Here is a 23,279-nt window from a genome sequence, read left to right as displayed (position 1 = left end):
CTATTGTTCACTAACATCCACATATCTGATCATTAGTCTGCTAAATAATGGAATAAAGACGTAGGTTACTGTTTCTCGGACATAGAATGGGAAGCGATCTATAGGATCGCTCACAAGAGCTCACAGAATGTTTTGGCACAGGAAAATGCATACAAATAAATTTCCAGATGGTATAGGACACCACAAATACTACATCGTATTCGTTCTCAAATTCCCCAGCTATGTTGGAGATGTGGAACAGAGATAGGTTCTCTAGTCCACATATGGTGGTCCTGTACTAAACTGCAACCATTCTGGACCGAGGTACGCACCTTAATACAAATAATTACCACGTACCAACTTCCTTTTACACCAGAGCAATTCCTTCTCCATTACTCACCTAAACCACAGCATAAGTATCTCCGCTCTACATACATACAGACGTGGTCCTGCTGGACTCGTTTCCTAACCACAGTAGACTACCACAATTACTTTACAGCATAGTTACCAATATCTTCTTATCGAGCAGGATGAAGTTAACCCACTGATACTGTATAGGCGATCCCTCTTCCCACACTCTCACTATGTGGACTGAGCCCCTATTCACACTCCTGATGCACTCTACTATCGTCACTGGAAGTGCTATACAACTTTACCATAACTAACCAATTCCACCAATAGCTAGCTGCCACTTTGACACTCATTCACTACTCTTTGAACAAAAAAATCCCCCTATATAAATGGGATTATAAGTGACCACCAACACCACACACAAATCAAAAACACGAATATTTTATTCACAAATACAGAACAAAAGATACACATAAATACATTAAAACCAGAGGGACTACTAAGCAAACAGTGTCCCAATGGTGTAGCAAAATGTTATAAACACATAATTACATAAAAAAAAAGAAAAAAAAAACAACCAATAAATATTAATCATACTCTAAGCTGATGACCCCACACCCGACACGTTTCTAGTTGCTGAAAACTTTCCTCAGGGGTGAAGAGCAAAAAGTTGGGTGGTAAGTTGATAATTCTGAGATATTAAATCAAAGATAGATGTATTGGGACCATTACTTACAAATGCCTGTCATTGGTTTGTGTGGCTTTGTCCCAGACTGGTATTTGGCCATGACTACTTCCCTTTTGGTCCACCCTTCCCAATCTTCTGTGTAAAGAAAGAACGGGTTGCACAAAACTGTAGGTTTAAATAATTTATCTTTTTTTTTTTTTTTTTTACATTTTCACACCTCTCATTTTTCAGAGATAGAGGAATGGACACTTTATAGCTCAAAGTATCACAATATAGCTATGACACCCACACTCCTGCTGTACCCCAGTTTTATGGACCATGAAGAATCAATACACAAAAAAAGGATTGTTTAAACCAACAATTGCTTTTTATCTCATTATTTTTCTTTTATACTAACTCTATAACAAATGGAACAATTTAGTGTCTGCATGAAGGGTTTAACCACTTGCCGACCAGCTCACGCTGATATATGTTGGCAAAGTGGCACAGGTGCGTAAAACGACGTACCCATACGTCACTGCATCATCAGCGGCTAGCTAGCATGCCTGCGGGTCCCTGCGGACTCAATGTCCTGCAATCGTGGCATGGAGAGGCAGAACGGGGAGATGCCTATGTAAACAAGGCATTTCCCTGTTCTGCCTAGCAACATGACAGGGATCTATTGCTCCCAGTGATCCGGAGTAGGGATCTCTGTCATATTCTAGTGAGCCCATCCTCCCTACAGTTAGAACACACTTAACCCCTTGATCGTCCCCTAGTGTTTAACCCCTTCCCTGCCAGTGACATTTACACAGTAATCAGTGCATTTTTAGAGCAATGATCGCTGTATAAATGCCAATGGTCCCAAAATAGTGTCAAAAGTGTCCGATATGTACACTGCATTGTCGCAGTCATGATAAAAATCATAGATCACCGTCATTACTAATAAAAAAATTAATAATAAAAATGCCATACATCTATCCCCTATTTAGTAGACGCGATAACTTTTGCGCAAACCAATCAATATACGCGTATTGTGATTTTTTTTTAACAAAAATATGAAGAAGAATACATATTAGCCTAAACTGAAGAAGAAGCTTGTTTTTTATATATATTTTTGGGGGTTATTTATTATAGCAAAAAGTAAAAAACATTGCTTTTTTTCAAAATTGTCGCTATTTTTTTGTTTATAGCACAAAAAAAAAGCAGAGGTGATTAAATACCACGAAAAGAAAGCTCTATTTGTGGGGAAAAAAAGGACATAAATTTTGTTTGGATACAGCGTTGCACGCCCGTGCAATTTTTAGTTAAAGAAACGCAGTGCCGTATCGCAAAAAAAAGGGCTTGGTCAGGAAGGGGGTAAATTCTTCCGGGGCTGAAGTGGTTAATGTAAAGTAAAACTTTATAATAGTTGAATAATACATTTTTATAGAAGACTATATCTCTGTTGCATATTTTAGATATCTATCTATTTTTTGGGGGGAAATATAAAAAAAATGGTTGAAATATAACATTTTTATTTTTCTGACATTTTGCTGCAGAGCACTTGGGTTCTGCATAATGTAATTAGAAAATTACTTTTCATGTCTGTAAATTTTGTATAGGCGGTGTGTTCCCCCAGTGATTTGTAGCATTTACCCCCAGGCCGCAGAATATGACCAAGGTGTCCCTTGCTAGTACAGAGGTTGCCAGTCACAAGCACAGTTCCATGCACACCAACAATCCAGGAATGGTCTCTAAGAAATGTCTTTTTAGAAATTATTGCTGAACATCTTTAACAGGACTGGGGTTCAGAAATCAGGATAATCCAAAAAAATAGTACAAATAACAGGGGGACAGAGTGTCACTAATCTTTTCTAAGCAGCCTTTCCCAGAGCTAACAAGGGATGGCAAGTATATCTAACATTCTATAAGAGCAGCCCTGGTCCATATAGAGTCCAGGTTAAGGATGAGCCAAAACACCCCCCGGTTCAGTTCGCAGAACTTGCAAACAGGCAAGAAAATTTGGACAAAGACACGAACACCGTTAAAGTCTATGGGACACGAACACTAAAAATCAAAAGTGCTAATTTTAAAGACTTATATGCAAGTTATTTTTATAAAAAGTGCTTGGGGACCCGGGTGCTGCCCCAGGGGACATGTATCAATGCAAAAAAAAGTTTTAATAATGGACGTTTTTTTCTGGGAGCAGTGATTTTAATAAAGCTTAAAGTCAAACAATAAAAATGAAATATTCCTTTAAATATCTTGCCGGGGAGGGGGGGGGGGGGGGGTTGTCTATAGTATGCCTGTAAAGGGGTGCAGTTTTCCTGTTTTTAGAACAGTACCACAGCAAAATTACATTTCTAAAGGAAAAAAAGTACTTAAAACTGATTGCGACTGTAATGAATTGTCAGGCCTCGGCCATATAGATGACACTCATTGAAAAAACGGCACCGAAAATGTAAAAAAAAAATTGCGTGTGGGTCCCCCCAAAATTCACACCAGACCCTTCAGGTCTGGTATGGATATTAAGGGGAAACCTGCACCATATTAAAAAAATGGCGTAGGGGTCCCCTCCAAAATCCGTACCAGATCCTTCAGGTCTGTTATGGATTTTAAGGGGAACTTTGCCCCAAAATTTTTTAAAAAATGGCCTAGGGGTCCCCCAAAATCCATACCAGACCCTTATCCAAGCACACAACCTGGCAGGCCGCAGAAAAAGAGGGGGGATGAGAGAGCGCCCACCCTCCTGAACCGTACCAGGCCACATGCCCTCAACATGGGGAGGGTGCTTTGGAGTAGCCCCCCAAAGCATCTTGTCACCATTTTGACAGCTGTTATATAGCTGAGAGCGGCGCCACCTGGTGATGTAAACGAGTGACCTCGCCCCTCCTCTGACACCACGTGATGTCAGAGGAAGGCAGGGTCACCCGTTTACATCACTGAGTGGCCCCACCCTCAGCTATATAACAGCTGTCATCACAAAGAAGCATCACTCGGTGGGAGCCTCCTATGGAGGTGGCGCTGTTGCAGCTTTCTTTTTTTGGCTCGTCGGGCAGCGTGAGATGGGTCTACATCGTGGGACATTTTTTTATTTTATTTTTCAATAAAGGACTTGTTCCAAAGTGTCACCTGTCTTTTACAATTTTTGACACATTTTTTGTAAAATGGTAGGGATACAATGTACCTATCATATAAATGTACTCACCGAGGCCAAGATGCCGAGAGCGGTCGCTGTTGCGACTCGGCGCAGACCACCCCTGAAGGTGGCACAGAGGGTGGTTGCACCAAGAGGCACAAGCTACCAGTAGGACAGTCACTTGCTAGTAGATCAGCAGTTAGCTTGAGCAGAGCTGAAAGGTGATGTCCCGTGGAAAGGTCCAGAAGCAATGGTAGCAAGTCCATAAGGCAAAGGCAGAATCCAGGAGGCAGGCCAGGGGTCAAACACAGTCCAGATCAGAAGACAACAAGTACCAGGAACGCTGAGACAGAAGGATAATCCAAAGAAAAGCCAGGGATCGAACACAGGAGATAGCAGGTAAGTCCAGATGCAGGCTGAGGGTCAAACACAGTCCAGAAAGCGGGAGTCCAAGGTCAAGCCAGAGGTCGGGTCAGGAGAAGATCAGCGAGGTCGATGAGGCAATCCAGGTCACAACGGATAATACAAATCACAGGAACAGATGTGGGAATCACAGGAAGCTGAAGACGAACCAGCAGTGTGTTTGGATGACCTCACTTCCTTTATAGGTCAGCGAGGGGTCACACCCTGTGAGTGTGTGCTTGTGTGCTTTAGCTTATTCCTATTGCACACAGCTGTGCACCAGAGCGCTTTACCCGTGCGTATCTTATGACAGTGCCCCCCTTCCCCCCCGAGGGGAGGCCTCTGGACGCCCAAGCTAGCCATCAATTCCAGATGTTGCTGATGGAATGTCTTCATTAATTTGGGAGCATGAAGGTTCTTGGATGGTTCCCAGGAGTTATCTTCTGAAGGATGCCCCTTCCATTTTACCAGGTATTGTATTTGTCTACCGACTTTCCTGCATCCAAGTAAAGCTTCCACTTCAAATTCATCTTCTCCATCAATCTTGATGGGTGGAGGAGGAGGCACTTCTCTTCCAGGAAAAGGACTGGGGACCAATGGCTTCAAAAGGGAGGCATGGAAAACAGGGTGTATCCTGTACGATCCAGGCAGAGCTAGTTCAAAGGCTACAGGATTTATTACCCTTTTGATTTTGAATGGTCCTATGAATCTGGGACCCAGCTTGCGTGTGGGACAAGGAAGTTTAAGATTAGCGGCAGATAGCCAGACTTCCTCGCCAATTTTAAAGGTAAGGGTTCTCCTTCCTTCCCCTATCATGGTATTTCTTGTAATCATCCTGGGCCTTCTGTATGGTCTCCTGGATCCTTTGGAAATTAGATTGGATAGCGGTTATCCGATCTTGGACCGCAGGAACAGTAGATTATGGGATGGAGTTGGGGAGGAAAGGGTGAAACCCACAGTTGATCCAAAAGGGAGTCTGGTTGGTAGTTGTATGAATTGAATTGTTGTAGGCGAATTCCACATATGGCAACAGGGCCGACCAATCATTTTGAGATCTTGAACAAAAGCAGCGAAGATACTGCTCAAGGGTTTGGTATGTCCATTCAGTTTGCCCGTTACTTTGGGGATGATATGCCGATGACAAACAGATCTTGATTTCCAGTGTCTTGCAGAGTTCTCTCCAGAATCTAGAGGTGAACTGTGGACCTCTATCTGACGTGATACTGCTGGGAACCCCATGGAGCCTGACAACCTCCTTAATAAAGAGATTGGCAGTTTCCAGAGCAGGGGGGGTACCGACCATAGGTAGGAAATGGGTCATCTTTGAAAGACGGTCGACTACTGCCAGAATTGTGGTGAATCCTTCCGAGGGAGGTAGCTCTACAATAAAATCCATTGACACGTCTGCCCAAGGTCGGTCAGGAATGGGAAAAGGCCTTAACAGGCCCCAGGGCTTGGTCTTGGGACCCTTGTTACGCTGGCATGGTACACAAGAGGCAATGTAATTCTGGCAGTCCTGTCTCAAACCTGGCCACCAGAAAGAACGAGAGATCAGTTCCGCTGTTTTCTGTGTCCCAAAGTGGCCTGCCAATTTGTGATCATGACAAGTCCTTAGAACTTGATTCCTAATCTCGAGGGGAACGAAGACCTTGTTTTGGGCCCAAAACAGATTGTCATGTTTTTCCAAGGTAGATAGGACTGGGCCATTGCAATGGACTGAAGCTGTTTTGATGGCCGTAATTAAGTCAGGCTGTGGGAGTAGAAGGAAGTTTTGAGGCGACAAGATCGTACTAGGCTCCCTTACCTGGGAGGAGAACATGTGTGCGAGCGCATCCGCTTTGTTGTTCTTGGATCTGGGCCAGTACGAGATGTGGAACTGAAATCTTGAAAAGAATAGCGCCCAACGGGCTTGACGGGGTCTTAAGTGTTTGGCAGTCCGCAGATATTCAAGATTCTTGTGATCTGTGAATATTGTGATGGGATGCGTGGCTCCTTCCAAGAGGTATCTCCACTTCTCCAGAGCGAACTTGATGGCCAATAGTTCTCGGTCGCCTACGTCATAATTCCTCTCCGGTGGGCTCAGCTTTCAGAGATGCGAAAGCCACCGGGTGTAACAAATAGGGATGGCCGAACGGTTCGCCCGGCTGTAGTTTTGCGGCAAATTTCGACTGTTCGCGGTCCACCCAATTGGCGGACTATTGCCGCCGTTCGCCCGGCGGACTTCCGTGTTTACTGTGTAAAAGAACTTTGACCTATGATGACACATCCATCATGGGGTACAGGACAGCCAATTGAGACATTACAGCACATGGACACTTGGACTTTCCCCCTAACTTATAAATAGACCCGATCCGGCGGCCATTTTACATTCTTTCGTATGCCACTATAGGGAGAGGTTGCTCTGTGGAGCAGGGAGAGACTGCAGTGACCCAAATCGCTAGCTATTAGGTCCACAAAAGTTCTTTTCAGGACTGGTATAGGTGTTAAGTGTAGTTCAGGATATAGGTTTGAGGCACTGCTGTGCTAGTGATTGTTGCAGCAGCCTGTCTTTTGTCAGTGTAGAGAGAGGGACAGGACGCTGTGTGCAGCAGGGACAGTCAGTTTAATCATTAGCTGTTACTATTAGGTCCACAAAAGTCCTTTTCAGGACTGGTATGGTAAAGTAGTACAGGATATAGTTTTGAGTGCTATTCAAGTTATTGTTCCAGCAGCCTGTGTTTTGTCAGTTTAAATAGGGACAGGCAGGAAGCTGTGTGTGGCAGTGAGGGACAGTCAGTTTAATCAGTAGCTGTTACTATTAGGTTCACAAAGGTTCTTTTCAGGACTGGTATGGTAATAGGCTTGTACACGTATAATATTCTTTCTTCCAAATATAGAAAGAATATTATACTTGACTGCTGCCCTTCTGCTGCAGTAGTCCTTTATGAGTATAGGGACTGAGGTACAGTCTGATAATCATTCACAACCTACTAGTTCCACAAAGGTCCTTATAAGGACTGGTAAGGTATAGGGTACTACAGTACATAGGGTTGAGTGAGGTTCAGTCTGCTATTCCTTAAGGACTGGTATAGGTCCACAATATATAGGGTTGAGGTGCACTACTGCTGACTGCTGCCCTTCTGCTGCAGTAGTCCTTTATGAGTATAGGGACTGAGGTACAGTCTGCTAATCATTCACAACCTAATAGTTCCACAAAGGTCCTTATAAGGACTGGTAAGGTATAGGGTACTACAGTACATAGGGTTGAGTGAGGTTCAGTCTGCTATTCCTTAAGGACTGGTATAGGTCCACAATATATAGGGTTGAGGTGCACTACTGCTGACTGCTGCTCTTCTGCTGCAGTTGTCCTTTATGAGTATAGGGACTGAGGTACCGTCTGCTAAACATTCACAACCTAGTAGTTCCACAAAGGTCCTTATAAGGACTGGTAAGGTATAGGGTACTACAGTGCATAGGGTTGGGGGAGGTTCAGTCTGCTATTCCTTAAGGACTGGTATAGGTCCACAATATATAGGGTTGAGGTGCACTACTGCTGACTGCTGCCCATCTGCTGCAGTTGTCCTTTATGAGTATAGGGACTGGGGTACAGTCTGCTAAACATTCACAACCTAGTAGTTCCACAAAGGTCCTTATAAGGACTGGTAAGGTATAGGGTACTACAGTACATAGGGTTGAGTGAGGTTCAGTCTGCTATTCCTTAAGGACTGGTATAGGTCCACAATATATAGGGTTGAGGTGCACTACTGCTAACTGCTGCCCTTCTGCTGCAGTAGTCCTTTATCAGTATAGGGACTGAGAGTTTTGTCACAGGGTCATTTAAAAAATGACAGGCAGAGGAAGAGGCAGGCCCTTCCGCAGGGGTGGTAGGGGTAGGGCAAGAGCAACAGGCTTGAGCCAAAGTGGGAAGTTGCAGAAGGTGCATTCAATTACTTTAAAGGACACACCCGACTTGGTTGAGTGGCTCACTCAGCCTTACTCTTCTGCACCCTCCTCATCCTCTCGATCTGCACCCTCTTCTTCACTCTCTGCTATGTGCACCCCCAAAGACACTACCACCAACAATACCACCACCACCACCACCACCACATACCTTCCGATTGAGTCACAGGAATTATTTTCCGATCCATATCAAGACATTTCTGATGGTGGCTTTGTGTGTTCCATTGCTCCCACTGGGCTCGGTGATGGCTGCTCATGTGCCTTCTTAAGGCGGTCGTCCCTAGGTGAGTGTTGGGCTTACCACGACTAATGCGTTGACTGCAAAGATTGCAGATGGCAATGCTATTGTCAGCAGCGGACACATTAAAAAAAGCCCACACTGCGGAGCCATGTGCCGGCGTCCTGGGAGCGCCAGATGTGACCGTACATGGTCGATGACTCGCTCCTGATACATTAGCAGTCTGCTTTGGCCCTCCCGTGCAATGTAAGTTATTCCTGCTTCTCCTCCCTATCTGCTGGTCCATATCTCCCTCTGAACTCCCCTCCTCTTCCTCTCTTGTGGGCACCCACGTGACATCACTAGACACATGAATGAATGAATGAATGAAATACTTATATAGCGCACAATGCGAACTGAATCGCCTCTAGGCTCTTTTCCGCTGCTATCGTCTCTTCCGCTGTGCCACCCAATCTCCCCAGAACCTATTCGACATGCCAGGTGAGACTTTGCCATGCCGTGCTGCGTCTGTTGTGCCTGGAAGCCAAGAGCCACACTGGCCCGGCACTCCTTTCAGCTTTGCGTTCACAGGCAGATCAGTGGCTAACACCGCTCAATTTGACAGTTGGTAAAGTGGTGTGTGACAATGGTGCCAATCTGCTTAGCGCATTGAAACAGGGCAAAATTACGCACGTGCCATGCATGGCACACGTCTTAAACTTGGTCGTGCAGCGATTCGTTGTCAAATACCCTGGGGTCCAGGACATCTTGCGGCAGGCAAGGAAAATCTTGGCCCATTTCAGAAGATCTTACACGGCCATGGCTCGCCTTGCTGACATTCAGCGGCGACACAATCTGCTGGTCAGACGTCTTATTTGCGATTGCCCAACGCGATGGAACTCAACCTTCTATATGCTTGATAGGCTGCTCCAGCAGAAACGTGCAGTTAACGTCTACCTGTATGAACTCTGCGGCAGAACAGGTTCTGGGGAGCTGGTTTTTTTTTCCCTGCGCCAGTGGCTGCTCATGCGCGACGCATGCAGACTTCTGCGGCCATTTGAGGAGATCACCAAACTGGTCAGTTGAAGCCATGGCGCCATCAGTGACATGGTACCTTATGCCTTCTTTATGGAGCGTGCATTGCGTCGTGTCATTGATCAAGCTGTGGAGGAGCAGGAGCGGGAAGATGAAGAAGTCGCAATGCTGGATGAATTCCCAGGGGGTGCTACTCTATCTGAGACAAGTGAACAACAGGAGTCTGAAGAGGAGTCAGAGGAGGATGGTGCCGGGGCAGATGAGGACGAGCAAGAAGAGCATGCTTTAAACCTTTCTGGGATCCCTGTTGTTGTGCGTGGATGGGGAGAGGAGAATGAAGAGGACGACATTATCCTGGATGATGAGCAGGAGCCAGGCCACCACACCGCTTCCAGTTTAGTGCAAATGGGGGCCTTCATGCCCCAGTGTTTTAATAGGGACCCCGTATAAAAAGAATAAGGGTCAAGGACCAGTACTGGGTGGCAACGTACTTAGACCCCCGGTACAAACACAAAATGGCAGAAATGTTATCGCTGTCACAGAGGGCTGTCTGAATGGAGCACTTCCAGGCCTTGCTTCGAGAAATGCTGCATTCTGCTTTTGCGTGCGCTGGCAGAGGAGCAATTCCCACTCCCAGAGAAGGAGTTGCGAGTACCAATCTAACAACGCCTGCAAGAAGAGGCCGATTTGAAGATGTGTTGGTGACTTCGGATATGAGGTCATTCTTTCAGACGACCCATCGACAGGTGTCATCCGGATCCAGCATCAGGGAACGCCTAGACCGTCAGGTGTCAGACTACATCGGGTTAACGGCCGATTTGGACGCTCTGAGGAGTGATGAACCCCTGGACTAATGGGTGGGCAGGCTTGACCTCTGGCCAGAGCTTGCCCAATTTGCAATCAAACTTTTGGCTTGCCCCTCGTCCAGTGTCCTGTCCGAAAGGACGTTCAGCGCAGCAGGGGGGATCATGACTGATAAGCGTACTCACCTAGCTCACGACAGTGTTAACTACCTCACATTTCTAAAAATGAATGAGGCATGGATCTCGGAGGAATTCAAACCATGTGACCAGTAGACCTTGTATATGTCTATAAACAATTTTTTTAATCGAGCACACAGACCTTCTTTCTTCATTTGGGTCACTTCCTTGTCCAAAAAAAGCACACCGTACTATATGCCTGTACCCTCCTCTTTGAAGAGGTTGAGCGGTGTCATATTTCTACTGGGGCTGCTTATTATGAGGGGCTCCCACCATCCCTGTGCTGTGCTGACTTCCTCCTGAGGCTGCTTATTATGAGGGACTCCCACCATCCCTGTGCTGTGCTGACTTCCTCCTGGGGCTGTACCTCTGCTGTGCATATTATGAGGGGCTCCACCATCCCTGTGCTATGCTGACATCCTCCTGTGGCTGCTTATTATGAGGGGCTCCCACCATCCCTGTGCTGTGCTGACTTCCTCCTGGGGCTGTACCTCTGCTGTGCATATTATGAGGGGCTCCCACCATCCCTGTGCTATGCTGACATCCTCCTGTGGCTGCTTATTATGAGGGGCTCCCACCATCCCTGGGCTGTGCTCACTTCCTCCTGGGGCTGTACCTCTGCTGTGCATATTATGAGGGGCTCCCACCATCCCTGTGCTATGCTGACTTCCTCCTGGGGCTGCTTACGGTGCAGGTGTCAGTGCTCTCTATCACGGTGCTGTGTCAGTGCTGTATATCACGGTGCTGGTGTCAGTGCTTTATGTCACGCTGCTGATGTCAATGCTCTCTATCACAGTGCTGGTGTCAGATCACTCTATCACGGTGCAGGTGTCATTGTTGTATGTCACGCTGCTGATGTCAATGCTCTCTATCACGGTGCTGGTGTCAGATCACTCTATCACGGTGCAGGTGTCATTGCTGTATGTCACACTGCTGCTGTCAGTGCTCTCTATCACGGTGCTGGTGTCAGATCACTCTATCACGGTGCAGGTGTCATTTCTGTAGGTCACGCTGCTGATGTCAGTGCTCTCTATCACAGTGCTGGTGTCAGTGCTGTATATCATGGTGCTGGTGTGAGTGCTTTATGTCACGCTGTTCATGTCAGTGCTCTCTATCACGGTGCTGGTGTCAGATCACTGTATCACGGTGCAGGTGTCATTGCTGTATGTCACGCTGCTGGTGATCATCTCCTACACCCTCTTCTTTGCCTACCCTGACCTTCCCTCTCCTCCATTGCCTTCATGTGCTCCACAGTCCTGAATTGTCACAACACTTTCACATATGAAAAAAGAATGCTTGTAGTTGTCGATCCCAGATTCACCTCATACATGTGTTATGTCATTGGCCATGTGGTGGAACTATGTTTGCACAGCTAGTAATTATTTTGTGGCTGCAAATTTGACCTGTAGGTTTGCAAAGTTCGCCTCCCGTTGAAGTCAATAGGGCCCGCTGCGAACGTTACACGGTCCGCGTTCGTGAAACGTCCCATCGGAAGTTCGTCCATCACTAGTAACAAAGCTTTAGGCCAGGCATGTCCAAAGTCCGGCCCGCGGGCCAATCGCGGCCCGCAGTCCGGTTTTGAACGGCCCGCCTGGTGTGCTGCGGGATCAGGGCTGTCAAATGAGCCGATCCCCGGCACTGTGTGAAGCTCCGTCGGCTTCAAAAGTGAAAGTAAAGTGCAGAGGAGTGTGCTGTGCTCTCTGCTTCCCCCTACAGTGCAGTACCCGGCTGAATGAGGAAATGGAATGGAAAGGTACTGTACTACAAGCTAGATTCGTTTTAAAAAGGCTTTATTTATGTGCATGTGTGTCTGTATGTATGTGTGTGCATGTGTGTCTGTATGTATATGTGTGCATGTGTGTCTGTATGTATATGTGTGCATGTGTGTCTGTATGTATATGTGTGCATGTGTGTCTGTATGTGTGTGTGTGCATGTGTGTCTGTATGTGTGTGTGTGCATGTCTGTATGTATGTATGCATGTGTGTGTCTGTATGTATGTATGTATGTGTGCATGTGTGTATGTATGTGTGTCTGTATGTATGTATGTATGTCTGTGCATGTCTGTATGTATGTGTGTCTATGTGTGTGTGTGTGTGTGTATGTGTGTCTGTATGTGCGTGTGTGTGTGTGTGTGTCTGTGCATGTATGATTGCATGTGTGTGTGTGTCCATGTATGTCTGTATGTATGCGTATGTGCATGTGTGTCTGTATGTATGTGCGTGTATGTCTGTCTGTATGTGTGTTTGTATGTGTGTGCAGCATGTGTGTCTGTATGTATCTGTGTGCATGTATGTGTGTGTGTGTGTGTGTGTGTATGTATGTCTGTATGTATGTGCGTGTGTGTGTGTCTGTATGTGTGTGTGTGCATGTGTCTGTATGTATGTAAGTATATGCATGTGTCTGTATGTGTGTATGTCTGTGTGTATGTGTATGCATGTGTGTTACTTTTAATCCAGACCCCCCCCCCCCCCCCCATTCTTGTACCATCAGAACTGCTTTTGTGGTGCTTGTGTGTGTGATAGCAGCCAGGATTGCTGCTCCTCTGAAAAGCAATCCATATACAGATCGCTTTTCAGAGGCATTTGAAAGGTGGTAAAGAGGCATTATGTTGCCTCCTCACCACCTGTTTTAAGCCCGTAAATATAGCATCACTATACCGCAACTGTGCAGTCTACACAGTTGCGGGGTAGTTGCAGTGCAGGCCCATTCACCCTGAGCATACCTCCAGCTGCAGCCACAGCATGTGTACACCCCCAGCTGCTCCCTCTGCAGCTAAAGGGGGAGAAGTTGGGGGTGGTAAAAACAGCTTAACCATGTAGTTTTACTGCCCCTCCAATAAGCCCTTGGTTCACATCTGCATGGCTGCATGCTGTGTGTAGGGCAGCCCATGCATTTCAATGGGCTTCCATACCCACAAAAATGCAGGGAAAGAAGTCCCAGAGCTTTTTTTTTTTTTTAATTGCGCTGCACCAAAAGCACCTCATGTTTCCAATGTGTGGGGTACCATTAAGACTTAACGGTACCCCCAAAGAACAGAGCATTCGTCTGTGTGTCAGGCAAACGAGCGCGACAAAGGCACGAGAATTCTTGTTGGGCCAGGTATGAGTGCTCGAATGACCGAATTTTAATGGTTCAAAGAATGTCAGGAAAAATGGTCGGCCCTCACACATGTTCACTTCATCGAATCTGGCCCTCTTTGAAAAAAGTTTGGACACCCCTGCTTTAGGCCCTTGTCGTTGTGAGAGGATGGCTCCTGTGGCTGTCTCGGAGGCATCTACTTCCAGTACAAATGGTAGTACTGGATCGGGAAGCCGTAAAATAGGAGCTGAGGTGAACAAAGTCTTTAGTTTGATAAAGGCTTCTTGGGCTTCTTGAGACCACTGAAATCGGGTGTGTTGGTGGGTTAGCTGAGTAATGGGGGCGACTATTGAAGAGAACCCAGTGATTAATCTGCGATAGAAATTAGCGAAGCCTATAAACCTTTGCACGGCTTTCTTATCCCTTGGAGCAGGCCATTCCAAGATTGCCTTGATCTTTTGGGGGTCCATGGAGATGCCTTTGGTAGAAATGACGAATCCTAAAGATTGAACGGTGGTTATCTCAAATTCACATTTCTCCGCCTTAAGGTACAGCCGATGTTGTCGGAAGATGGTGAGGACTTTCCGCACGTGGACCCTGTGGAGTTCAAGAGAAGCAGAGAAAATAACGATATCATCCAAATATACCACTATAAAATCATCAAGATAGTCTCTGAAGATATCATTTACTAAATGCTGAAATGTGGCCGGGGCATTGCACAGGCCAAAGGGCATAGCAAGATATTCATAGTGGCCAAATCTCGATCTGAAGGCTGTCTTCCATTCATCCCCAGTACGGATTCTAATGAGATTGTAGGCCCCCCGCAAGTCCAATTTGGAAAATATTTTGGCAGATCTTAAGCGCTGGAATAACTCAGGGATGAGTGGAAGTGGATAGCGATTTTTGATTGTGACTTTATTAAGTTCCCTGTAGTCAAAACATGGCCTAAGGGATCTGTCCTTTTTTCCCACGAAGAAAAAACCCGCCCCTGCTGGCGAAGAAGATGGTCGAATGAACCCCTTTTCAAGATTTTCATCAATATAGGCTTTGAGAGCCTTTAGTTCAGTCTCGGATAAGGGGAATATTCGTCCAAAAGGGATCTCAGAGCCGGGTAACAGTTCAATGGGACAGTCATATGGTCTGTGTGGTGGTAGACGGTCAGCCTTCTTTTTATCGAAGTCGTCCTTAAACTCGGAATAGGCCTGAGGAATGTGCTGAAGGTGATTAGTGGCGGGGGCCACAGTCATACAAGGAGCTGGAACGGAATCAAAACAGTGCTGCATACAATAGGCGGATGTAAAGGACACTTCCTTCTTGTTCCAACTGATCTGGGGATCAAGAGCCTGCAACCAAGGAAGTCCCAGATAGGGATAGGGAACATGGGAGATGATATTAGATCAAAGCATAGGAGTTCTCTATGGCCGGAGTCTGTAATAGTAAGCAGGGGTAGTGTCTCCTGTGTTACTGGACCTGAGTGTGGCAGAGACCCATCTGCTAAATGGACTAGAAGGTGTGTTGCTTTATTCTGGCTTGGAATGAGTAGTTGCTGTGCAAGGGAGATGTCTAAAAAGCAACTACATGCCCCCAAGTCAATCACGGCTGGGAGTGGGATCTTCTCTTCCGCCAGCTGTAGGGAAACAGAGAGAGTCACATAAGTTTGAGCAGGACCAACACTCTGATAGTTCATTATACACCGTGGGGGCAACTTACAGGGTCTCACGGGGCAGCTGTGAATGAAATGTCCAAGCCCCCCACAGTATAAGCACAGATTGGCATGGCGTCTCCGTTGTCTCTCTTCTGGGGTGAGACGAGGACGGATCAAACCCAGCTGCATGGGCTTCCCCTCCGAAGCCGAGGGACCTGAAGGAACCGGGATGGGCGGATACGGGACAGTGGCCTTAGGAAGCATCCAACTAGGCCAAGGGGCCTGGAGGCGTTCGGAGCGCCGCTTGCGCATCCGTCTGTCTAGTTTTGTGGCCAGCTGGATTAATTCCTCCAGGGAGGCAGGAGTCTCTACTCGGACCAACTCGTCCTTTAGGTTCTCGGAGAGCCCTAACTGGTATTGATAACGCAGGGCCGCCTCGTTCCAGCCGGTGTCAGCTGACCACTTGCGAAACTCAACGGTGTAATGCTCCACCAGTCTCCTCCCCTGTGAGAGGGCATGCAGGGTAACCTCAGCCGTGGCAGTACGCTGAGGGTCGTCATATAATTGTCCCATGGCCTCAAAGAAGGTGTCCATGGAGTTTAACAAGGGGCTTCTCTGTTCCATAAGGCTATGGGCTCAGGCCTGGGGTTCCTCAGCCAAAAGAGAGATAATAAACCCGACCTTGACGATCTCCGAAGAAAAGGTCCTGGGTTGCAAAGCCAAGTACAAGGAACATGCATTTTTAAAGGCTCTGAATTTCTTTCAGTCGCCTGAAAATCGCTCAGGCGTGGGTACTCATGGTTCGGGTACCGCCATCATCATAGCGGGTGGAGGCTTGCGTAGGATTTGTGGGTGCTGGAGCTGTGGCTAGTTGCTGAAGCCTGCTGTCGATCTGTGCATAGCCATCCTGTAGTTTCTGTACTGCTTCTGTGAGTGCAGAGACTTGTCATGGCTGGTTCGTACTATCATATAAATGTACTCACCGAGGCCAAGATGCCGAGAGCGGTCGCTTTTGCGACTCCGCGCAGACCACCCCTGAAGGTGGCACAGAGGGTGGTTGCACCAAGAGGCACAAGCTACCAGTAGGACAGTCACTTGCTAGTAGATCAGCAGGTAGCTTGAGTAGAGCTGAAAGGTGATGTCCCGTGGGAAGGTCCAGAAGCAATGGTAGCAAGTCCGTAAGGCAAAGGCAGAATCCAGGAGGCAGGCCAGGGGTCAAACACAGTCCAGATCAGAAGACAACAAGTACCAGGAACGCTGAGACAGAAGGCTAATCCAAAGACAAGCTAGGGGTCGAACACAGGAGATAGCAGGTAAGTCCAGATGCAGGCTGAGGGTCAAACACAGTCCAGAAAGCAGGAGTCCAAGGTCAAGCCAGAGGTCGGGTCAGGAGAAGATCAGCTGAGGCTGAGCCAGAGGCCGTGTTCTGTAACAAGTATTTGATAGGAAATGTTCTGTTTTCCAGACAGACTTCATGGCAGCATATGCTTTGGAACTAACTAGCTCAAAAAAAAACAAGGGTGGGATGCCAAAAAAAGTAGGGTTTCATACATAGCACTTAGCCAACAGAAATCTTATGGATAGATATTAACAGTAGTAGGAAATTAGCTACACCACACAATGAGCCAGGACAACCTTAATGGAAGACATGTCACCCCCCTACAAATATTCTTGGAGCAATTTGACAGGGAGCCCACAAAGTTTACACACTCCTGGTTGAGTGCATTGTCACTACTTCCGTAAGAACCAAACCTAAGCTCTATGAGCCTGTTGACTAGCTGGAATGACTCATCCAGTGATGATTCTGGATGATATCTCTGTGCCGCAAGTTCTACTAGTGAGACAAAGATTTCCTAAACGCTGAGCAAAGCTGCAGCTTCTGAGCCCCCTATCCCAATATCCATGGCATGAAACCAGTTATCCTTAGTGGTTCTGCATATGGGAGCAACAAATCTTTTGTTCTCATAGGATGCTGAAGCCACCTCAGATTACAACCCTACAGATTACAACAATGAATATAAACACTACCCGTATTAGGCAGATTCCCAACAAGGCCCAACAAGGCCCTGGTCCAATGTCCAGTTCTCAGGAAACCTCCTGACTGAGGAAAAAAAAGAACCCATAGCCCTTGTACACAAGGTCGGAGATTCCGACGGAATGTGTCCTATCGGACCATTTTGTCGGATAATACGACTGTGTGTGGTCTCCTTCGGACTGTTTCCGTCAGAGTATCTGACAGACCAAGTTTTCCAACTTGTCCGTAAAATTTTCCGACAAAATGTTGCGATCGGACATACTCCGATCATGTGTAGCCTACTCCGACGGACAAAGTGCCACGCATGCTCAGATCAAATTCCTAGACCAAAGCTATTGGCTACTAGCCTGAACGTAGTCCCGTCGTAACGAAAAAACGTCATCACATTATGTACAATTGGATTTTCCGACAACTTTGTCCGACTGTGTGTATGCAACAGTTTCTGACAAAATCCGTTGGACAAAATCCGTCGGACAAAATCCAACCGATTTGGTTGTCAGAATGTCCGACCGTGTGTACAAGGGCTTAGACTCCATGCACACTATAAGTTAAAAAAAAGCCAGAAAAACGCTGGCTGAAAAACGCTCATAATAGCGTTTCAGTGCCAGCTTTTAGCAGTGTTTTAGCAGCAGTTAGAACCATTCATCATTTTTTCTGCTGGAAAATCACTCCCACAAATGCAAAATAGGCAGAAAGTGATAGGTGGGAGCTGCACATCAAGTCAAAGCCTGCTGTGTGACAGTGAATGGCAGTCTCAGCCTGGATTCCTGCCAGGCCACGCCCCCAATGTGTTTCACTCTGCCCTCACAGCTTACTTATAGGGTATGCCCACCTTTCATTCATTCCCTCACAACTCTGTTCAGTACCGGGAGCAAAATTAATTATTTAGTAATTTTGGGTATGAAAGAGTATGTCTAAAGGAGCCATTTGGCACAGTGCTATAAAGCCAGCCATACATGGGTCGAAATTTCAGCAGGTACCAGCCGGATTTCAATCCATGTATGGGCACCCTGGTTGTACAAAAGTCGATCTATAGCCAGGAGCTATATATACTGTATATAGTGCTTGGATCTATAGCCGGCAACACTAATCATTGTGTTCTGCCGGCAGGGAAGGCATCCCCTGCTCCCCGCCAGCAGAACACAATAGTGCTGCAGGAGGGATTCCCCCATCAACACTGAATTGAGCAATTTTCTGCATAACCTGTGAAAAAACTGCATAACCTGTGGCCTGCCTAACACAGATAGTTCACAGCGCTGTCTAAGCTGCATCTCCAGAAACTTTTCAGGCTAGGGAGGAGCTTGGGTCTGATTGGGACCAATGTTCATCTGAATCCAGAAGGAAGCTGTCAGTGTCAGGCCAATCATCTGTGGGAGAGGGGTTCGCCCCAGCTCCACATGTACAAAGGATCAGGTACACCATTGACCTACTATGGCTATGTGGCCATTAGGGATGAGCTCAGGCGTATTCGCATGCTCCACGTGCAGAGCCCGGCAGGAAGTCGGCGCAGCTCTGCGCTAATCACAGGCAGTGAGACATTGCCCAGATCGGGAAATATCTCACTGCCTGTGATTAGCGCTGTGCCGACTTCCTGGCGGGCTCTGCACGTGGAGCAAGTGAACACGCCTGAGCTAATCCTTAGTGGCCATATTAGAAGAATTATATAATGAGCATCCCTGTACCTTTGTGTAGGTGCAGCTGATCCCCCACCAGCAGCTGACTGGCCCGGGACTAACAGCTCCCTTTGAAGCCAAGCTTACCTTTATTTCAGATGGCCGAGCAAAGCATCTAAGCTGATTAAAAATGTGTCTGTATATGTTTTACATTTATTCTGTTCTAAGTAGCCCAATGTATAACTCATTGCTCCAGTAAGTGTGTGTAAGATATTGAAATATGACCTATCATTTCTTATAGTAACTGTGTATATAAATTACAATGAATGCTCTATGCTCTTCTATCTTGTGATCTGAGTGCATTACATCATTGCATTCACTGACTGCTCCTCCCTTTGCAGATAGTCAGCATGGTAGAGAGAAGGGAGGGGGAAGGGTAAACACTGCTGGCTGGAAACACAGATGATGGAGACAGGACAAGTGCAAGGTTTATGCTGCTTCATAATTGTAGGCCTTTTACTAATCACCGTGACCAGCTCCGTAAATGCTAGATATATATCATCATCGGATCCAGTGACCCCATGCGAAGCACCTTTGCAATGGGAAGGCAGGATAGTTGTTTACGATCACAACACCGGTACAAACACTAGGGCAAATGTCACTTATGATGCCAAACAACAGAGAATTCGGATTCTGGAAGACAGAAAAAGCCTAATACCCTGCAAGAGGTAGGTTTTATTAGAAATTTAGATGACAGTAGAGAACAGTCATAGGAGGACAAATGTTTATATATAGATTATTGTCACAAGGCCTGTTGTGTCAGTTATGTTAAACGAATCTCTAATTTTGTATCTTTTATTGTCTAATATTTATCTTTTCTAAATGTACTAATTTAGAACACATACATTTGGTGCTTGCAATCCCTTTCCAAGAAAATCAGGGTCAATTGGTCCTGAACAGGCCATCAAATATTTGGGAGTAATTGCAAAAATTAAATGGTTCTTGTTGATCGTATTTTGTTTTACACATTTCATAAAGGACCAGCCAAATATTATTATCAAAAAGAAATAGAAAGTGTTAATTTCACTTAATGCCTTTCTTTTTTCATAGCATACAAAACTACAATTATAAGTTGACACCATAGGCAATCCATTAGATACCGTATATACTCGAGTATAGGCCGACCCGAATATAAGCCGAGGCCCCCAATTTACCCCCAAAAAAACTGGCAAACTTATTGACTCGTGTATAAGCCGAGGGTGAGACATGCCTGTCCATCCCTGTGTGTGTGTCCGTCCATCCCTTTGTGTCCGTCCATCCCTGTGTGTCCGTCCATCCCTGTGTGTCCGTCCATCCATCCCTGTGTGTGTCTCCATCCGTGTGTGTGTGTGTGTGTGTGTGTGTGTGTGTGTGTGTGTGTGTGTGTCCAGCCTACCTTTGTCCCGAGCCTCCGTCCCGTGCCTTGCCTCCTTGCCTCCGTCCCGTGCCGTGACTTGCCTCCTTGCATCCGTCCCGTGTCGTGCCGTGCCTTGCCGCCGCCGTCCCGTCCCGTCCCGTGCCGTGCCTTCCCTTGCCTCCGTCCCGTGCCCTCTTCGTCGGCGGCCATTGTAAAGTTCAAAAGCTGCGCCGCCGCCTTCGCCTGTGATAGGCGGAACACTGAATTTCCCAGCAGCCTGTGTTCCGCCTATCACAGACGTCGTATCATCCTCGTCCGTAGTACGAGGATGATACGATGTCCGTGATAGGCGGAACACAGGCTGCTGGGAAATTCAGTGTTCCGCCTATCACAGGCGAAGGCGGAGCCGGAGGCGCGGCTTTTGAATAGAATGGCCGCTGTCTGTCTGCTCGACACGCTGATCGAGCGGGCAGACAGCGATGACTCGAGTATAAGCCGAGGGGGGCACTTTCAGCCTCAAAAAAGAGGCTGAAAATCTCGGCTTATACTCGAGTATATACGGTATCTGCTATTTAGGAAACCTGTACTGAATTGTTACGGTGCATGATTTTCTGTCTGGTTGTCTTTAAAATGCAATGCTTTGAGAGCCACTGGCCTAGAACAAGCATACTGATTTGTAGGGATGAGCCGAACACCCCCAGGTTCGGTTTGCACCAGAACCTGTGAACGGACCGAAAATTTGCACGAACTTTAGAACCCCGTTAAAGTCTATGGGACTTGAATGTTCAAAATCAAAAGTGCTAATGATGCTTAAAGTGAAAAAAGTGAAATATCCCTTTAAATATCATACCTGGGGGGTGTCTATAGTATGCCTGTAAAGTGCCGTGTATTTCCCGTGCTTAGAACAGTCCCTGCACAAAATTACATTTTTAAAGGAATAAAAGTCATATAAAACTGCTTGCAGCTTTGTCTGGTGCCGGCAAAATGGATGAAAATCAGTGAGACAAACGGCGTGGGTACCCCCCCCCCCAGTCCATTACCAGGCCCTTTGGGTCTTGTATGGATATTAAGGGGAACCCTGTACCCAAATTAAAAAAAGGAAAGGTGTGGGGCCCCCATGCCCTATATACTCTACATACAGGCGGTGCAAACAAGACAGGGACTGTAGGTTTGTTGTTAAGTAGAATCTGTTTGTAATTTTGAACTGGTACATTTTTAAAGTGTATCTCCAGTCAAAACATCTATTTTAAGCTTTTTGGAAAACATAGGAAAGGGTTATCACCCCTGTAACATTTTTGTTTGCTGTCTGTGCACCTCTTCAGAAGATTTCACCTCACTTTCTGTCCCAATGACAAATATTTTTTGAAAAGTTGGGGTTTTTAGTGAAACAAGGATTGGTGATAAAGCATCAGTGGAGAGGAGACACGTTTTTCCCATATCAACTCTTACAGGAGAGAATTTCCCTTCCTAGGGGTAGATTTCATCTCACTTCCTGTTGTCTCCTTCCGTTTGCAAGTAGGAGTCGTTTGTAAGTTGGATGTTTGAAAGTAGGGGCCTACCCTAGATGCTCTGCAGAAATTTTGGCCTAAGGTGTTGGTGTTGCCACAACACTGTAAGCCCTCACAGTTACACTTGGTGGGCGCTGGAATGGGCCCTGCTGTGAAATATTAGATCAAGAATTGTAATTACTTTTCTCTGTTGAACAGGGGCAGAAAAATTGAGCCTTAGGGCCTAAGAGGATATCATCAAAATGTTCCTACTCACCAGGTATATAGTTGATCACAGTTAAAGCAAAATGAATGCAGCGTCATACAGTGAAGTATGTCAATGTCATTATGAAATGATGAAATCCATGGCTTTGGGAGCAAATAAGTATATTTCTGCCCACAGGTTTTTAGTGGAGGAGGCAAGTAGGTCATCTAGGAAAGTAGTATTAAACCCCCAGCCCCTGCTTGGAGTATACGAAAAGGCTGCCACACACTGAATAGATAACGTGTCCACGTTTATTGTAAAAACTGCCCCTTTAACACATTTCACCAAATCAGGGTTTAATCACAGAGATTAGTCCTGATTGGATGAAATGTGTCAGAGGGGCGGTGTTTGGGTAGGGTCTGCCATTGCCATGTCTATGAACAGCTTCGACAGTAAACCTAGAGGATTATGATCTATCCAATGTATGTCAGCCTTTCTTTTACTCCCACTTAGAAAGCACAGATGGTTCAGCTTGCTTTGTGCACCTAGAGTTTGAGTGGTGCCAGGGAGCAGGAGCTTGGAGCAGAGAATCCTTTTAATCTGATGTTACACATAATGTGATCCTCCTGTTCATTTGAGAAGATATTAACAATTTATGAGTTTAACTTGCACTGTTGAATTGGTGCTGTATTACAGTATCTAGTACTTTAGAATGTGTCTATAAAAATGCTTTCCGCATTTGTACAGTTTTCCATTTAGAGGGACTTTTGGAACCCAATTCTCCTCCTCTGGTTTTTCTCTTTCTGGTCTAATGTATAAACCTCTATAAGAATGTACTACACTAAACCTTCCTTTAACCACTTAAGGACCACCGCATGCCAATGTACGTCATCAGAATGGCATGTACAGGCACAAGCACGTACATGTACGTGCTTGCCTTCCAGCGGGTGGGGGGTACAATCCGACCCCCTTCCGCTGGATGAGGCGGTCCGTTTCGCTTCAGGAGCAATCCGGGATGAGGGGATGGCTGTTGGTTTCTGGCCATCCCCTCTCGATCGCTCCTGGCGAATGAGAAGCTTCCTCCCGCTGTGTATAGTAAACACAGGCAGGGAGGAAGTAACACAGGCA

General features: G+C 46.4%; 1 protein-coding gene across 1 annotated transcript in view; it reads left to right on the top strand.

Moving 5' to 3' along the window:
* Positions 1-19,466: 19,466 nt before the first annotated feature.
* The window catches only part of EPDR1 (ependymin related 1), a 98,187-nt gene continuing 94,374 nt past the window's right edge, over positions 19,467-23,279 (top strand). Inside the window, exon 1 of the mRNA XM_077491647.1 lies at positions 19,467-19,791. Coding sequence (XP_077347773.1) covers positions 19,526-19,791 — 266 coding nt within the window. The 5' untranslated portion in view covers positions 19,467-19,525. The remainder of the gene's footprint in view (positions 19,792-23,279) is intronic.

This window comes from Lithobates pipiens, unplaced genomic scaffold (assembly GCF_037356315.1).
Source record: "Lithobates pipiens isolate NorthernLeopardFrog02 unplaced genomic scaffold, aLitPip1_a1.2 Scaffold_19, whole genome shotgun sequence".
Taxonomy (NCBI): domain Eukaryota; kingdom Metazoa; phylum Chordata; class Amphibia; order Anura; family Ranidae; genus Lithobates; species Lithobates pipiens.
The sequence above is the reverse complement of the archived record's forward strand: the minus strand, read 5'-3'. Positions and strand labels throughout refer to the sequence as shown.